We start from the raw sequence: 18,180 nt of genomic DNA, 5'->3' as shown, positions 1-18,180 counted from the left end.
TCACCCATTTGTCCCTCTGCTCAGTTGCTGGTTTATCTGGCCCAATTACTATCTCATCACTTTCAGTTTGCTGTATTAGGCCGGGAGTAGCAGCTGTTAATGGGCTCGTATCATTATTGTAGCACTTTGATTTGTAACTTTTAATTTAATTTTGAATATATAATAATTATTGAGTTAGTAATTTATAATTTGATAAAATTTTGTATGATAAGTATAATTTGATGAAATTTGATAGAATTTTTTATAATTTGAATATGTAATAATTTTTTATATTGTAACACAAAACTTTATTTTTCATATTTTTTTTGTAGATTTTTTTTATATCTACTTGTTTTTCTTCTTTTAGTGTATATAGATTTTTAATGACATCTATAATAGTAAGAATAATAGAATTTTTTATAATTTGAATTTATAATAATTCTTTGTGTTTAATATTTTGAAAGATACAAATTTAGAATAGTATTAAAAAAAGATCAAAATTAATTTTTTGATTTAAATAGCATATTAAAATAAATATAACTATAAGGATCTTAAAAAAATATAAATAATAAAAGTAATAAGAATTTTTTTTCGTAAATTTGTTTTAAAATAATAATAAATATTTTTATTTTGTAAACATCTAATAGAATATTTTTAAGTAGATAAATTTTTTTTTATTTGTTAGTGTAAATTTTTTTATAGGCGAATCACGAATTGTAAAATGAAGTAATAGTGTTAAAACTTAAAAATCTTATGTATGATATATAAGTAGGTCAAATATTATTATATTTTAAGGTAAATTTTATTATTTTACTAAAAGTTGATTCGTTAATTTTTTAAAATTTTTTCAAATAATTAAAATTGATGATGTAGCATTATTAAAAATATATATAATTTAAATCTAATATATAAAAAATTAGTATTAATTTTTATATAATAAAAATAGATAAATAGATAGATGATACTGATCTTTACTCTTGCCAATAGATTGTTAATGATGGTATCTTTCATTATTTTCTTTTCTTCTTTTATGTCTTTTCTTTGCTTTTTCTTTTTCAGGATCTTGGAAGATAATTGCGTATTTCTTTCTCCCTGCTTTTTAATTAAAGTTGATTTATACATTTCTTAATAAATAAACTTTAAATCATTCTGATATTAAATAGGCATTGGCTAACTAAATGGGAAAGAAAAAGAATAAAAAATTAACTATAATGTCAGTTAACTTGAACAATTTTTAAAAAATTTAAGATTTTGGATTAAGATTAGCGTGATAAAATTAGGATTAACACAACATAATTCTTTTTTTTTTCAAATTAACTATTTCTCTAGTTGTGCATGGTTATTTAAATAATTATTAAACTTTATTAAAAATATAAATAATCAAAAGAAAGAAATTATAGTATATTAGTATTATTCTTTATCTCCATTAATTCTCAATTTTTTTAATTTTTCAATTAATAATAGAGAGTATAATAAATAAAATTAATTCATAACTTTTTGAAATTAAAAAGCGATATTTAATTTACAACAAAAGAGAAAAAAAGAAGAAGAGGGGAGTAACATTTTAAAAACAAGAAGAAAAGTTAGTTGACACAAAATATAAAGTGTGAACTTATATACCAATAACTACAAATTGAGTGTTAGCTTAAGCACCACAAAATTTATTCACCTCAGACAAGTGGGTCCAAATTGAGGGAAAAGGGATAAAGACAACACATGAACCATATTTTTGTCATTTGACACAAAATGCGACACTGTAGATAGAGTTGTCTGATTGGTTCCCGCATTACATATTCACATTTTGATTTACTTGCTCCACTCTAATTTTTATGAGCACATGCCTGTAGGACCCTTGGTTTTTCTCTTATAGTTTTAGGGTAGACTTCAAATTTCTAGTCAATAGCCTATGTAATATTAATAAATAATAATTGCTTGATTATTTTTGGTACATAAATGAACCTAATCATATCATATAATATAAGGTAGATTTTAGTACGACTACGTGACGGTAATTTTCATAGTTATGATATTTTAAAAAAACATTATTAAAATATAAAAAATATTACTTTAATTTTAATATTTATATAACTAACATAGTCATCATAACATAATCATACTGAATTGGCTATAAAAAATGGAGAAAATCTTATTCTAAAAAATTATGAAAGAAAAGTCTATGTTTTGATGAAACTACTACAAGATTATAACAATTGCATTTGATTCATGCGTTGACATCATTATTACTTGAAAAGAAAAATCACATGTTAGTAGAGTAACACTTCTTAGTACTAGTATACATGGCCAACATTATATTATTTTATTTTATTCTTTGGAACAGATTATTGTTACTATACATAGATTAGAAAGCTTCTGAGTGTATGAGTTTACTAAAACCTACAAATTTTATGAATCACTTTTAGCAGCAGAACCATGAACCAATACTCTCTTATCTGACTTGAGGTTCAGGATTGTCACATTGAGTGAACATTTTCTTTATGGCCTCTTCTTTTTCATCAATGAAGTTGAAGAAGTTAAGGAGAACCTGGGAACAATGGCTGCTGGTCTTTGATGGTTCCGACGATGAGGCGACAGCAATGTCCTTTTCCCGTCGTTTGAAGCGAGCGTATTGGCGAATCGCTCGCAGAAGAAACACCAAAAGCGAGGCGAGTGTGACAACACCACATGACAGATACAGACCCCAAAAACTAATCAAGTGAAGTTGGTCAGGCTTGGAGTTGCTTGTTGTTTTTTCAGAGCAACCCATCTTGCAGAGCCACTTGTCATGTATCTTCTGGAGCTCTCCGCTCTCGGCGAGTTTTAGAATAGCCGTGGACATGTCGAGGGCGAGAGGAGACTCTTTTTGGAAAGCCTGATTCAATGTTAAAATATGTCAGGAAATGACACAAATAGTCATAACAGATTTTCAAAGAACCAAATGACTAAAATGCAGTTCTGTATAGTCCTACAAGTCTCTGCTTCAAACTAGAGTTTAAGAATTTGAACATTATGTATTGGACAAAAAGGTTTCATGATAGAATGTTTGGTTCTACCATGCATATAATCATTTTGAACTTACAAATCCCCAACTGCTTTTGGTAAATGGCTGTCCAATGATACCGAACCCAGTTTCCTTTGACAGAAATAACTCCACGTAAGGAAGCTCATCGATGATAGCCGCCACGCCTCCATTAGACGGCCCCTTCTTCAGAGCTTTAGCATATTCCTCGGGAGAGCCTAGTTGAACAAGTCTTGATTTTGATATATAAAGACTATCCGTAAGATAGCTGTAAGCGAAAGATCCTACTTGGTATCCAATGGGCCAATTGCTCGCAATCAAGCTATCGATTCCTGTGATGGGCGATGAGAGCTGCTCCACTGTAAGAATTGAAGTCAAGCTTGCTGTATAGCTAGCAGTGATCACCATCAATAGGAAAAGCCAGACTATCATCACCATTTTGGATAGCGAGCTTATCGTCCGTTCCTCTGATTTCAGGAAAATTTTAAAAGACCATCAGATCAAAGTGTAATTCATATACCTTAAATATCATTTTACCATTATAGCAAGAAAGCCTCAGAAAATATTCATAACTATTTATCTTTTCTGTGGTTTTTTATTTCGAAACTACACAGTCTATACAGGATCACAGAATTGGATATACAAAACTGAAAGAGTGAGATTTTCTTACGGTTTGTCTTAAACAGTGTTGAGAGGCTGAACCTGAAAAACAAATAACAACAAGGAGTTATTAGAATCTAAAACACAAGGTGAATAGTGGAATATATATATATATATTGCTGCATCAAATTTCATAAACAAAGTCTTAAAAGTTAATTGAATCACACTGAACTAACACTTGTAGGTGTAAACATAGCAAATCAATGGGGGGGAAATTCAGAAACAATTTTAGTTTAAAGGCTTACATAAACGCTGTCACCAGTTGTCTCTTAGGAGGACCACGGAAGTCATCATTGACTCGGTGCTCAAGAATCCATATAACCACTCCAATCATCACGAATGAAGCAGCCGTAGCACACCACATATCTGCTGTGAATGGTTGGAGAAACACCCAAGCATTTGATCTTGCATTGTCGACAGGAGCCACTATAACAAGGCCAGTTGTTGCATAAGGCTGAGAAAAATCCACATATTGTGTACGGTTCGTCACAATTGCAATGTCGCCGACAACTGCATCATATACCTGAAACAAACTTCCAATCATAAACAAGGATATAGAAAACATCAAAACATTCTTTATAACCAGGAAAACCAAAATCACTGCCTATATAAAGGAAATATGCAAATTATCTTACACTGTCAGCAACATTTTTCACGAGTTCATCATAGCTTGGATTTGATTTACCATTCCCAACAGGGATGAAACGGTAAGGAACATCATATGGAATAAATTCCAGGGTCTTGTTGAAGACATCAATGCAGTACCCTAGAATTTGATGATCCTTCACAGTCACAAATTCAACAAAACTTGCTCTACGTGGTACTCCAATTCTCAGTGGTCTTCCATTATCAGCAATCACCCAGCCGCGCGGTCTTTCTGTCCCTCCACCAGGCCAAGTAATATTGCCAAGCTTATGATCTTGAGTTAACCTTTTACATTTCTTAGTCTTAAGATTTTCAGCGGGGATGACCGAAAATCCTGAGCAATTAGACCAATAACCAACCGTAGTCATTGCACTCTGATTGATATTTATAACATCATAACCACCACTTATGATATTCCTGTTTGCATTAAACTGAACTCGACCACTCACACCAGTAAAATTTGACTGTAATAATATACTGCCCAGATCAGATCCACTAGCAAGGATTTTGAGCTTGTCAAGCTGAAGATCATTTCCTTGTGTGTGAGATGGCTTATTCTCATGATTAACTACAAAGGTAATATTATTATGCAATCTAATGAATCTGTCAATTGATCGCGCAACTGCCCATATTGTATCATAAGCATAGTATCCATAGGCATTCAAACTACCATTTGGCATACCTTTATGTGCATTTCTCCATTTTGAAACGAAACCTCTCTTCTTTCGGGAATCTGGAATATGCTGACGAAAACCAACAACCCCTTGGAGAACACTGAGAGAGGTCTGATTCACTGTGGAGAAAGAATCTAAGGTAGCAAAGAGCCAATCAGTGACTAGCCAAACATAGTCTTTGGTCATCATTTTAAGTTTGTTGGCAATGTTGAAAAATCTCAGTTTTGGATCCAGGTTGATATGAACAACATACACACGAGGACCAAACAATTTGGATTGGTTCAGCAAAGTGGTGATTTCATTTGGATCAAACTGAATACTCAAAGGTAGCTTATGAGCAATTTTCAATCTCCTATTTTCAAGTTCATCCCTCAAAGCCGACATTCCATTTCTTCCATAATCATCATCCAAGTATACAGCAATGACCTCCTTCCATTCATTGAATTCAATTAGATCAGCTACCGCAATCATCTGCTCCAAGTCGCTTTGTATAGTACGAAAAAAGTAAGGGAACTGAAGGGAGGACAGGGTAGGATCAGTGGCACCATATGAGACAAGAGGCACATGGAGAGCATCAGCAATTTGAGATACCATATGAGCTATAGAAGACGACTGTGGACCAACCATTGCTACGATCCCTTCCTCGAGTGCCTGAAAAGCTGTATACAGAGGTTCAATTCAGGTAATGTAAATTTACAAGAGCTTCCTGTTAAAGTTGATCCATATGCATCCAATGAAGAATGTCTATAAACTGAAGTCTGAGTAATTAAAAAACCAGTGAAGCAAAATGAGAAATCAACAAGAACTACCTCATTAAGTAATAAGCTGCTGTTAAAAAGCAAATTATATTAATTAAGGTAGAAATGAATGTGATAATGTCACAAATAGCTATAAGGCTATAACCAAGTATGCAAGAAGGTAGTAATATGCATCATGAAACATCATAAAACAGAACAATAAACCTTGGATATTGACCGAGAATTTTAGAAGCAGAAGTCAACAACATTAAGAACCTCACGGCATTCAAACTTAGAATTGTCTAAAAGGGACATCACTTAATCATGTGAAATATTTCCTAAGCAATTAATTGTTACATGACATATGCTAGAAAACCAAACTACTTGAGGAATCATTTAAATTCAAAACAAAAATAGAAATACTATAAACAAGGTGCTCAAGGATCAAGCTTGCCACCTCCAATAGCTCCCAGAAAGACACTGCAGGCAGCATCCTTCATTATCAAGTTGAGGTGGGTGCCATTGAGGACTCTAGGGTCAGCATTGACATCATCAACGGCCATTTTCATGGCCACCTTTGCAGCTCTACCTATGACCGAATCGAAGGTGAAGACTGCACCAATGTTCACACTTGCAGGCCTACTGCAGAAAATACCACCACAAAAGATGGTCCAAATCACAAGGTGGGAAACAACAAACGACTTCATATTTTGTAGCACACAAAAATTCAAGCCAACCCCACCAAACTTTTCACCATAAAGACTCAAACTTGTGGTCACCCAGAATCTGAAAACACCAGAAAACTCATAGGGATGGAAGAAAAATCACATTTTGATGGGTTCCCAGATGAATTTAGCTGGTAAAGGAACTAGAAATGAAGTAAGAGCAAAAGAAGAAACCCAGGTTCATGAATGAGCATGGTTCCAACCCAGAAATGGTGGTACAAGAAAGGAAAATTAAAAGGGGGTGCTAAATTGGACAGAATATGTTCACTTGAAGAAGGAAAACTTTAAAAAAGGAAAGAATATGTGACAAGTCAAAGCTTTGAATCAAATATTAATGGCTTTGTGATGGAAAAAATATGGACAATGTGAAAAGAATGAGACTCGTGGGCATGGTGAGGGTTGCCATCTGCAAAGAGATTATTTTGGTGGCTATGAAGACTGAAGAGGTAACAGCAACAGTTCAAATTAGAAGTCAACCAAGTCAACATAGTTAGTAATAGGTATTAGGATACGTATGAGTTTAAGTTTTACATAAAATATGTTACAGCATGGATAGATAAGAATGAATGCTCATTTAAGGGTGGATCTGATTTTCTATATAAGGAGCAAATTTACATGAAAAAGTACAATTAATAAAGTTTGAATAGTTGAATTTATTTGCCTATAAAAAGCATGAACGAGGCAAATGAATTTGATACAGTTACAAATACTTCCCTTTTTCTATCTCTTTATAACAACTTAATATTATTCTCTCTTTATGTTGCAATCAAATACTCTTTTCTTTATATTTCTACTACAATTCCTTCTCTTCTTTTATTTTATTAATATTTTAAATTTTCTTTTCTATTACTCTTTACATATAATATTAATAGCAATATTAATTATCTTTATTATATTGAGATATTAACAATAATCATATGCAATTCTCTCTCTCTTTATTTTTAATATTTCTTTTCATCTTTGTATATATATACTCTATTTTATATCTTTTATTTATTTCACAACACGTTATCAGCACGAGACTCTGATCAAATCTTTAGGAAGACTCAGGTAACATTTTCATTATGTCGAAACTCTCTCGTCTCGAATTCAATGCTCTTGATATATCTGGAAACAATTATTTATTATGGATATTAGATGCTGAAATCCATCTTGATTCAATGGATCTTGGAGATACCATTAAAGCTGAAAATAATGCATCCCAGAAGGATAAAATCAAAGCCATGATTTTTCTTCGTCGTCATCTTAACGAGGGATTGAAAACTGAATATCTCACATTAAAAGATCCTGCAGATCTTTGGAAAGACCTTGAAGAAAGGTATAATCATCAGAAAACGGTGATACTTCCTCAAGCCCGATATGAATGGACGCATTTGCGTTTACAAGATTTTAAATCTATAAATGAATATAATTCTGCAATGTTTCGAATCACCTCACGAATGAAATTGTGTGGGGAAAAATAACTAATCATGATATGTTGGAGAAAACTTTCTCAACCTTCCATGCCTCGAATGTGCTCCTGCAGCAGCAGTATCGAGAGAAAGGGTTTAAAAATATTCTGAGTTAATTTCTTGCCTTCTTGTTGCCGAACGCAACAATGAGTTGTTATTGAAAAATCATGAAGCGCGCCCAGCTGGCGCCACCCTATTTCCTGAAGTAAATGCAGCAAATCATTACCCCAGAAGAGGCAAATGGCAAGCTTTTAATAACAAGAAAAATTATGGAAGAAAAAAGAATTATGTTCAAAAGAGAGAATCTCACCAGAAGTGGGATAAAGAAAGGAATATCGGGCAGAATAAATCAACCGAGGAGAAGTGTTTCCGCTGTGGTGGAAAGGGCCATTGGTCACGTACCTGTCGTACCCCAAGGCACCTAGTCGATCTTTACCAGGCATCTTTGAAAAAAAACGACAAAGGAAAGGAAACAAATTTTGTTTCAAATGATGCTGAGAACTCCACCACTCATTATGATGTATCTGATTTCTTTGAGGATCCTGAAGGAAATATTGGTCATTTGATCAATGATGGAATAGTTTAATACGTGGAATTGTGAAGTATCTATGTAAATAAATAATGTAAAGGACTTATTGTTAAGTTTTATTTTCTATGTATTTAAGTTTCAAATGTGATGTACATAAATAATGAAATATTAATGTTTATGAATTTTGAAATTATTAAATGTGTCAAATTTTAAAATAAAATTTTAGTATATGACATTACTTATATATATATAAATTATTGAGCTAATTATATTAATAATAGAGTCTTCTATTTATACATCTTTATTTTATATATCCTTTATTTTACAACACGTTATCCGCACGAGACTCTGATCAAATTTTTAGGAAGACTCAGAATGGCAAGGATATGTAATGAAGATGTATGCCTTGCGGATAGTGCAAGTTCGCACACTATTCTCAAAAGTGATATATATTTTACCCATCTTGTGCCAAAAGAGGAATATGTTAACACTATTATTGGCTCAGGTAATGTGATAGAAGGCTCCGGAAGAGCTATAATTTTGTTTCCTGGAGGAACAAAATTTATAATAAATAATGCACTTTTATCTACCAAGTCTCGAAGAAACTTGTTGAGTTTTAAAGATATTCGCCGAAATGGATATCATATTGAGACTATGAATGAGGGAAATCATGAGTATTTATGTATCACAACTCATGATTCAAATAAGAAAGTTATATTAGAAAAATTACCTTCACTTTCATCTGGGTTGTATTATACCAAGATTAGTGCAATTGAATCACATGCCATTGTAAACCAGAAGTTTACTAGCTCAAATGAGTTCATAACTTGGCACGACCGATTGGATCATCCGGGAACAACCATGATGAGGAGAATTATTGAAAACTCTCATGGACATTCACTAAAGAACCAGAAGATTTTTAAAACTAGTGAATTTTGTTGTGCTGCATGTTCTCAGGGAAAGTTAATTTTAAGGCCATCACCAGTAAAGATCGGATTTGAGTCTCCTGAATTCCTAGAAAGGATTCAAGGTGATATATGTGGACCTATTCATCCACCATGTGGATCTTTTAGATATTTTATGGTCCTAATAGACGCATCTTCGAGATGGTCACATGTGTGCTTATTATCTTCTCGCAACCTGGCGTTTGCGAGATTACTTATTGTCTTCTTGCAACCTGACGTCTGCGAGATTATTGGCTCAAATTATTCGATTAAAAGCACAATTTTCAGAAAATTCAATCAAAGTAATTCATCTTGATAATGCTAGTGAATTCACTTACCAAGCTTTTGATGCTTATTGTATGGCTAATGGAATAAGTGTTGAACATCCAGTAGCTTATGTTCACATACAAAATGGGTTAGCAGAATCACTTATTAAGCGTCTCCAATTAATTGCTAGACCCTTGCTTATGAGAACAAATCTCCCAACCTCGGTTTGGGGTCATGCTATTTTACATGCCGCAGCACTTATTCGTTTGAGGCCAACGAGTTATCGTCAGTTCTCTTCAATGCAATTAGTGTTTGGCCAACAGCCAAATATTTCCCATTTAAGGATATTTGGGTATGCGATATATGTTCCCATTGCACTACCTTCTCGCACCAAAATAGGACCCCGAAGAAAATTGGAGATCTATGTTGGATATGATTCTCCCTCTATAGTGAGATATCTTGAGATACAAACTGGAGATGTATTTAAAGCCAGGTTTGCGGATTGTCATTTTGATGAATCAAAATTTCCAACATTAGGGGGAGAGAATAAGCTCCCTGAAAAGGAACTTAATTGGAATGCATCATCGTTGATGCATTTAGATCCTCGATCAGGGCAATGTGAACTAGAAGTTCAAAAGATTATATATTTGCAAAGAATAGCAAATGAATTGCCTGATGCATTTTCCGATACAAAGAGGATAATCAAATCTTATATACCAGCGGAAAATGCCCCCATTCGAATTGATGTCCCAGTAGGACAAGTAGCCACTGAAGCGAATTCACGCCAGAAGCGTGGCAGGCCTGTCGGTTCCAAAGACAAAAATCCTCGAAAGAGAAAAGAGGTAAATAAGATTCCTGTTGAAAAAGACATAGTAGAGACACCTGCAGTCGTCCAAAATTCTGATATAACGCCAGAAGACATTCAGGTACCTGAAAATTGTGAAAATGATGAGATCTCAATAAATTATGTCTTTACAGGAGAGAAATGGGACTGAAATAAGACAATTGTCAATGAAATATTTGCATATAATGTGGCATTAGATATCATGCATGAAAGTAAGGATCTTGAGCCAAGATCAGTTGAAGAATGTCAACAAAGGAATGATTGGCCAAAATAGAAAGAAGCCATGAAGGCTGAATTAGACTCACTTGCAAAACGTGAAGTCTTTGGACCTGTAGTCCGTACACCCGAAGATGTAAAACCTGTTGGATATAAGTGGGTATTTGTGAGAAAACGAAATTTGAAAAATGAAGTTGTGCGCTATAAAGCCCGACTTGTGGCACAAGGTTTTTCACAAAGGCCCGGTATAGATTATGAAGAAACGTATTCCCCTGTAGTGGATGCGATAACATTGCGTTATTTGGTCAGTTTATCTGCATATCATAAACTGTATATGCATTTAATGGATGTGGTAACAGCCTATTTGTACGGCTCATTAGATCGGGATATCTATATGAAAGTCCCTGAAGGACTAAAGATATCTAAACCATCTAGTGAATATTCGCAAGGGTTATACTCAGTCAAATTGCAAAGATCTTTATATGGTCTAAAGCAATCTAGACGAATGTGGTATAATCGGCTTACTGAGTATCTGACCAAAAACGAATTCAAGAATGATGATATCTGCCCATGTGTTTTCATAAAGAAAACTACATCTGGGTTTATTATAATTGCTGTGTACGTTGATGATTTAAATATCATTGGGACTCCTGAAGAGATTCCAACAATTATAAAAACTCTAAAAGAAGAGTTTGAAATGAAAGATCTTGGAAAGACTAAGTTTTGTCTCGGCCTGTAGATCGAGCATATAAAAAATGGGATCTTTATTCACCAAACAACATACACAAAGAAGATCTTGAAAAGATTCTATATGGATAAATCACATCCTTTGAGTACCCCAATGATCGTAAGATCTTTAGATGTGGAAAAGGATCAATTCCGTCCTAAAAAAGAGAATGAAGATATCCTTGGTCCTGAAGTACCATATCTTAGTGCCATTGGAGCGCTAATGTATCTTGCTAATAATACGCGACCTGACATATCATTCGCGGTGAATTTACTAGCAAGATATAGTTCCTCTCCAACCAGAAGACATTGGAGTGGAATCAAACAAATTTTTCGATATCTTCATGGAACGGTTGATATGGGATTGTTTTATCCCTATGGATCCAAGTCACAATTAGTTGGCTATGCAGATGCGGATACCTGTCTGATCCACATAAAGGGAGATCTCAAACAGGATACTTATTCACATATGGTGGTACAGCTATATCATGGAGGTCCACAAAACAGACGATTGCAGCAACCTCCTCTAATCATGCTGAAATACTGGCGATTCATGAAGCTAGTCGCGAGTGTTTTTGGCTCAGGAGTTTGATCCAATATATCCTGTCATCATGTGAACTGATTGATTATAAGATAGCTCCAACTGTCCTGTTTGAAGATAATATAGCGTGCATTGCTCAACTTAAGGGCGGATACATCAAAGGTGATAGAACAAAGCATATCTCTCCAAAATTCTTCTTCACTCATGATCTTCAAAATCAAGGGACTATTGATGTCCAACAGATTAGTTCAAGTGACAATCTGGCAGATTTATTTACAAAGTCACTCCCAAAATTCTCCTTTGAAAGATTGGTACATGAGATTGGGATGCGCCGATTTCGAGACATTAAATAATGTCAGCAAGAGGGGGAGACTGTACTCTTTTTCCCTTGGTCAGGTTTTTTTCCCATTGGGTTTTTCTTGACAAGGTTTTTAATGAGGCAGTCCCCAAGGATATGGTACTCTTTTTCCTTCACTAAGGTTTTTCCCACAGGGTTTTCTTTAGTAAGATTTTAATGAGACATATTCCTAAATGAGCATTCAAGGGGGAGTGTTACAGCATGGATAGATAAGGATGAATGCTCATTTAAGGGTGGATCTGATTTCCTATGCAAGGAGCGAATTCACATGAAAAAGTACAATTAATAAAGTTTGAATAGTTGAATTTATTTGCCTATAAAAAGCTTGAACGAAGCAAATGGATTTGATACAGTTACAAATACTTCCCTTTCTCTATCTCTTTATAACAACTTAATATTATTCTCTCTTTATGTTGCAATCAAATACTCTTTTCTTTATATTTCTACTACAATTCCTTCTCTTCTTTTATTTTATTAGTATTTTAAATTCTCTTTTCTATTACTCTTTACATATAATATTAATAGCAATATTAATTATCTTTATTATATTGAGATATTAACAATAATCATATGTAATTCTCTCTCTCTCTTTATTTTTAATATTTCTTTTCATCTTTGTATATATATACACATTACAACATATAATATTATTATATATATATAAATTATTATTGAGCTAATTATATTAATAATAGAGTCTTCTATTTATACATCTCTATTTTATATCTTTTATTTATTTCACAACAAAATAATAATAATTGTTTTGGTTTTTCGCTTGCACAAAGTTTTAACTTTTAAACATGAAAGATAGTAGAAATAAATAATTTTCACAATTATATTTATACGGGTCATAAGATTTTAAATTTTTTATATATTAGATGTATTGGAATCTTCAAAGTTTTATATATTTTATTTGAAAACGTAGTTTTGAAAAAAAAAAAATTTAACATTTATCTTTCAAGACTTTTCTTACCAACTATAATTATTTATAATGATGCAAAAGAATTATACATGTTAAAAAAATCATGTTTAAGAAATAATAAAAAAATCAGTTTAAACAATCTAAAATTATTTTATTTAATATTTATTAATTATTATTAAAATACTTATAAAATTTTAAATATAATAAATATATAATTATGAATGTTATATATATAAAATTGTAGATATTATATTATATAAGATAATTTTAATTATTATCTTCTTAGTATTAACCATAAATATATCAATGATTTGTAAAAATATGAGAATAACTAAAAATTGTCAGAGACAAATTCTATTTGTTTTAAATTTTCAAAAATTAAATTTTTTAGAGTAACTTTATTTTTTTCTAATTACAATACTCAGAGAATGAATTATAAGCCAAATTTATAATTAAAGAATGAAAAATATTAGAGGTTATTATTTTTTATCAGCAACTAATCTTTGAACTTTTTTCTTAAAAAATTGCTTAAATATTTTATTAGTTTGTCTCTCTAAATATATTTTTCAAAAAAAATCCAACAATTTTTTTTAATTTTCTAAATGAATTTCATTTTCAACAGAATGTCTCTAATTCAGTAATTCCTTATATTGGTGAAAATCATCATAAAACATAAACACAGTAAATATGCAAATTATGTATATTTGTAAAATAATTATGAAAAGTAATATTATAAATTATTAAATAATTGAATCAAACATATTGTTTTATCTAATTATTCGTAATATTATTTTTATGTGACAGTTAAAATATCCGCTTAGAATAAAATGCTTGCACAAGTGGGAATGGAATGCAGTGGGTAGGATGAAATGGAGTGGTGCACAAAAGAGAAAATTAAGGAGCACATTTAAGAAGATATGATGTAGAGTTTACACAAATAAATCTCACACTATCAAATGACAATACAAAAAAATATCTATCTCTCATCTTAGTCATCTCATGTCTTTAAAGTATCTAGAGTGGGGGGTCATTAGTTTACTTTGTAACTTATTGGACATCACTCTCTTAATAAAAGTGAGATTATTAAATATTTAATGGCCATTAGATAAATTGGTAATTATAAATAATTTAAACAAAAGTATAATAGTACTGATAAAAGCTACAAAATTGATGCCAATCGTGAACTATATTATCGACAAATAATGTACAGAACACATTCTTTAACACATGCTTGCCATAGAAGTTAATTGAACTGATTCTCAAAGAAAAAGAAAAGGGAAAGTAATTATTTTATATTGAAAAAGATTTAGTATTGATAGATTCTCTGTCATAGTAATAAATCCAAGACAAACTAGATTAACCGAAATCTAATAAACACTATCTTGATACAGATCGACAGTTCAGAAATTTTAAATTAAAAAATAACCCCCCCTTTTAATATTTAAATATAAACAACCTTTGTAGACATTTTTATTTATTTATTTCTAATTGTTTGAAGGTGAGTTGGACACAAAGTGAAATCGATTACTAAAGCAATACCATACTATAATATATAACATTAATATAATATAAAATATATGACATCGGAATTCTTAGTGCAGCAAAGAGAGCTGCCTCCTAAAAATGATGAATTCCTCGCTTCATTTAATTAAACCTCGTGAAGACTAAAATGGTTACCATTATATTCTCCATAGGTTGCAAGAATATTGCCAATTTTTATTTCAAATTAAAAAAATTGTTGTTTATTTTACGATCCTTATTTCACTTACCCTAATGATTATATATCAACCACCTATATAAATTTGTCTCAACACCTTCTTATAGGTTCCAATTTCCATCACTGTCACCCTTCTCTTTCATACCTTCAATTCCATTTTCCACTACGTACCCATACTTCACATTCATTCACTCTCCACTGGACTCACTGCCACGAATCTTCCTTCAACAACCCTAATAAATATATTAATCAATTAGTAGTTAACTTCTCACATATTTATAAGACCATGACCACCGCATACATGTATATGTACTATTGCACTATATTAAACTGAAACTGACCACTCACTATTGTAATAATATGCTGACAAAATCAGAATTTAGACCCACCAGACAAAGACACTGAGTTTGAATGTATTTATTATGAAGCTTTTAATTTCTATGCATTGTCATTTATTTTTTATAAATATTTAATTTAATTAGGTCCTGTTATAACTTTTTATCGCCTTATCTCAAAAAAATAAAAATCTATCTAGTATCAACTCGGTGAATGATAGTACATAAAGAAACATAAAACTCTCTTCTCACTTTTAAAATGTCTTATTCTTATCTATAGTGGATTTCGGAGCTAGAAATTAGTTGCCTGATATATAAACGGGACACCACCTAATAAACAACAAACAAACAACAACAAAGCCTTGTCCCACTAAATGGGGTCGGCTACATGAATCAAACGACGCCATTGTGCTCTGTCATGTATCATGTCTACAGTGAGACCGTTTACATGTAGATCTCGTCTGACCACCTCATGGATGGTCTTCTTAGGTCTTCCTCTGCCTTTCGCCCTTTGTCCATCTTCCATCTCATCCACCCTCCTGACTGGATGTTCTATCGGTCTTCTTCTCACAATTCCAAACCACCTGAGACACGATTCAACCATCTTTTCCACAATGGGTGCTACTCCAACTCTCTCCCTTATATCTTCATTCCTTATTTTATCCAATCGCGTATGACCACTCATCCATCTCAACATCTTCATCTCTGCCACACTCAACTTATGTTCGTGCTCCCCTTTAGCCGCCCAACACTCCGTACCATACAGCATAGCCGGTCTTATAGCGGTGCGATAGAATTTACCTTTAAGTTTTAAAGGCACTTTTTTGTCGCATATAAAACCAGATGCACTCCGCCATTTTGACCAACCTGCTTGGATCCTATGATTTACATCATGTTCAATCTCTCCATTATCCTGTATGATGCACCCGAGATACTTAAAAATTTTAACTTTTCGTAGGGTGTTCTCTCCAATTTTCACCTCTATATTGGAGTTTTCCCTTCTAAGACTGAACTTACATTCCATATATTCCGTCATGCAACAGCATATGTGCAAACCATACACTTCTAAAGCTTCTCTCCATAACTCCAACTTCTTATTTAAGTCTTCCCTTGACTCTCCCATAAGAAAAATCAATTTTTGAATTTTTAACTCTTCTCTCCTCATAAAAAAATCTAATTTTTATCCTAGCATATAATTCTAAATTAGTAATTTTCAACGGTTGAAACTTGGAATTAGTGGTATTAATAGGACCGAGATAGTTTGATGATATTTTTCAATTTAATTCAATTTAAATTATTGTGGGTTAGATTAAATTTTGAGTAAATAAATTCGAACGCTAACAAAATTGATAATGAAATAATAAAATTATAGTTGTACTCTAAAAAATTGACTTATTATGATAAAATTATTCAACCCCTAAAAAATTACCCAAAAATTTTAAATTATTCTTTTCTGACTTTACCTGTCACCATCGTCATATTACTCTTTTTCTCTCCCTCCTCTCTTAGCATAGGCTTGCAGTCCCTCTTTATCCCTTCCCTTTTCACATGTGTCCACCTTTATCACTGTTATCTTTGGAACCGATGAACAATGGACTCCATTTTTCCTGATTCGAGTTCTTTCCATAACCTCCAGTGACAATCCAGGCTTGCTTTGCAACCTTGTGAAGCTCGAAAAACTCGTCATTGAAGCTCAATGTGAAAACTTTGGGAAAAGAGAAGAAAGTTCCATTTTTCGGCTAAAATTCGGGTCAATTCTTGAGCCAACACCTCTCCATCCTTATCCTTTATGCACTTAACCTGATCTAAATCTCTCGTTCTTCTTTCCCGGCTCTTTGCAACTCTATATATACATTTTTCTCCTTCTTTCGTGCCTAAAGACTGGTAGAGACCCTCATATGCTCTTGTTCTTGCTTCACTTACAGCCACTTTTGTCTCTTTCTTAGCCGCCTTATATTTTTCCTAATTATTTGCATCGCGATACAAAAATCACTCTTTAAAAACACTCTCTTCTTGCTGTTATCATTTCTTGTACACTCGCATTCCATTACTAGGATTAATCGCATTTTAAGACTAATGTGAGTATTCTACTACCAGAAGGGTTAAAGGTAATTTGTTTTCATTTACATGCAAGTCAATTACTTTCCCTCTGCACAACCATTTCGGAAAATATAAAGAAAATGGTTGTTACTTTTTTCTACTGTGAATCAATGGCCAATATTATTTCTTGGAGACAAAGCACAAGATTAAGAGCTTGGATTTGGCAAACCTATTGAGGAATCCAAGATCTATGAAGCTACCACTGCACACCTTACTACACTGCTTATTTCTAATTTTAAATCCCTGATTTTTGGACCAATGGAAGAAAAAAGAGGTAAGATCTCAACTGGTTCAAGATTTAAGGAGTTGACTTGTGAAGTAAACCCTAGCTGAGGAACAGAGCTCATACAAAAAGGAAAACTATCTTTATTTCTACTCAAGGAGAGAGAATCTGAAAAGGGAGAAGAGTAAAAACCTCACAAACTGGTGCACGAAATTGCAATCACACTTTTGCAATCCCGCACAACTAACCAGCAAGTGTACTGGGTCGTCCAAGTAATACCTTGCGTGAGCAAGGGTCGATCCCACAGAGATTGTCGGCTTGAAGCAAGCTATGGTTATCTTGTAAATCTTAGTCAGGATATCAGAAATTATCAGGATTGATTGTGAAAAGCAAAAGAACATGAAATGATTACTTGTTTTGTAGTAATGGAGAATAGGTTGAGGTTTGGAGATGCTCCATCTTCTGAATCTCTGCTTTCCTACTGGCTTCTTCTTCAAACACGCAAGGCTCCTTCCATGGCAAGCTGTATGTAGGGTTTCACCGTTGTCAATGGCTACCTCCCATCCTCTCA

The 18,180-nt window shown here is 32.8% G+C and overlaps 1 protein-coding gene across 1 annotated transcript; it reads right to left on the bottom strand.

Annotated features, from left to right (window-relative positions):
* Positions 1-2,273: 2,273 nt before the first annotated feature.
* Positions 2,274-6,899, bottom strand: LOC127744080 (glutamate receptor 3.7-like). The gene is made up of 6 exons (XM_052256351.1): positions 6,169-6,899; positions 4,291-5,633; positions 3,901-4,178; positions 3,666-3,697; positions 3,056-3,462; positions 2,274-2,848 (listed from the first exon to the last, which is right to left on the bottom strand). The coding sequence occupies exons 1-6, from the start codon at positions 6,416-6,418 to the stop codon at positions 2,426-2,428; spliced, it is 2,733 nt and encodes a 910-aa protein (XP_052112311.1). The 5' UTR covers positions 6,419-6,899; the 3' UTR covers positions 2,274-2,425.
* Positions 6,900-18,180: the final 11,281 nt, after the last annotated feature.

Source organism: Arachis duranensis, unplaced genomic scaffold (assembly GCF_000817695.3).
Source record: "Arachis duranensis cultivar V14167 unplaced genomic scaffold, aradu.V14167.gnm2.J7QH unplaced_Scaffold_232525, whole genome shotgun sequence".
Lineage (NCBI taxonomy): Eukaryota > Viridiplantae > Streptophyta > Magnoliopsida > Fabales > Fabaceae > Arachis > Arachis duranensis.
Note: the sequence above shows the minus strand (reverse complement) of the source record. Positions and strands in the feature narration are given on the sequence as shown.

Excerpts from the sequence above, each read along its gene's own strand:
- LOC127744080 (XM_052256351.1), bottom strand. The coding sequence starts at position 6,418 with ATGAAGTCGTTTGTTGTTTCCCACCTTGTGATTTGGACCATCTTTTGT. Across the intron at positions 5,634-6,168 it reads CTTTCTGGGAGCTATTGGAG|CTTTTCAGGCACTCGAGGAA; the intron begins GTGGCAAGCTTG and ends CTCTGTATACAG. Across the intron at positions 3,698-3,900 it reads CAACTGGTGACAGCGTTTAT|GTTCAGCCTCTCAACACTGT; the intron begins GTAAGCCTTTAA and ends TTTGTTTTTCAG.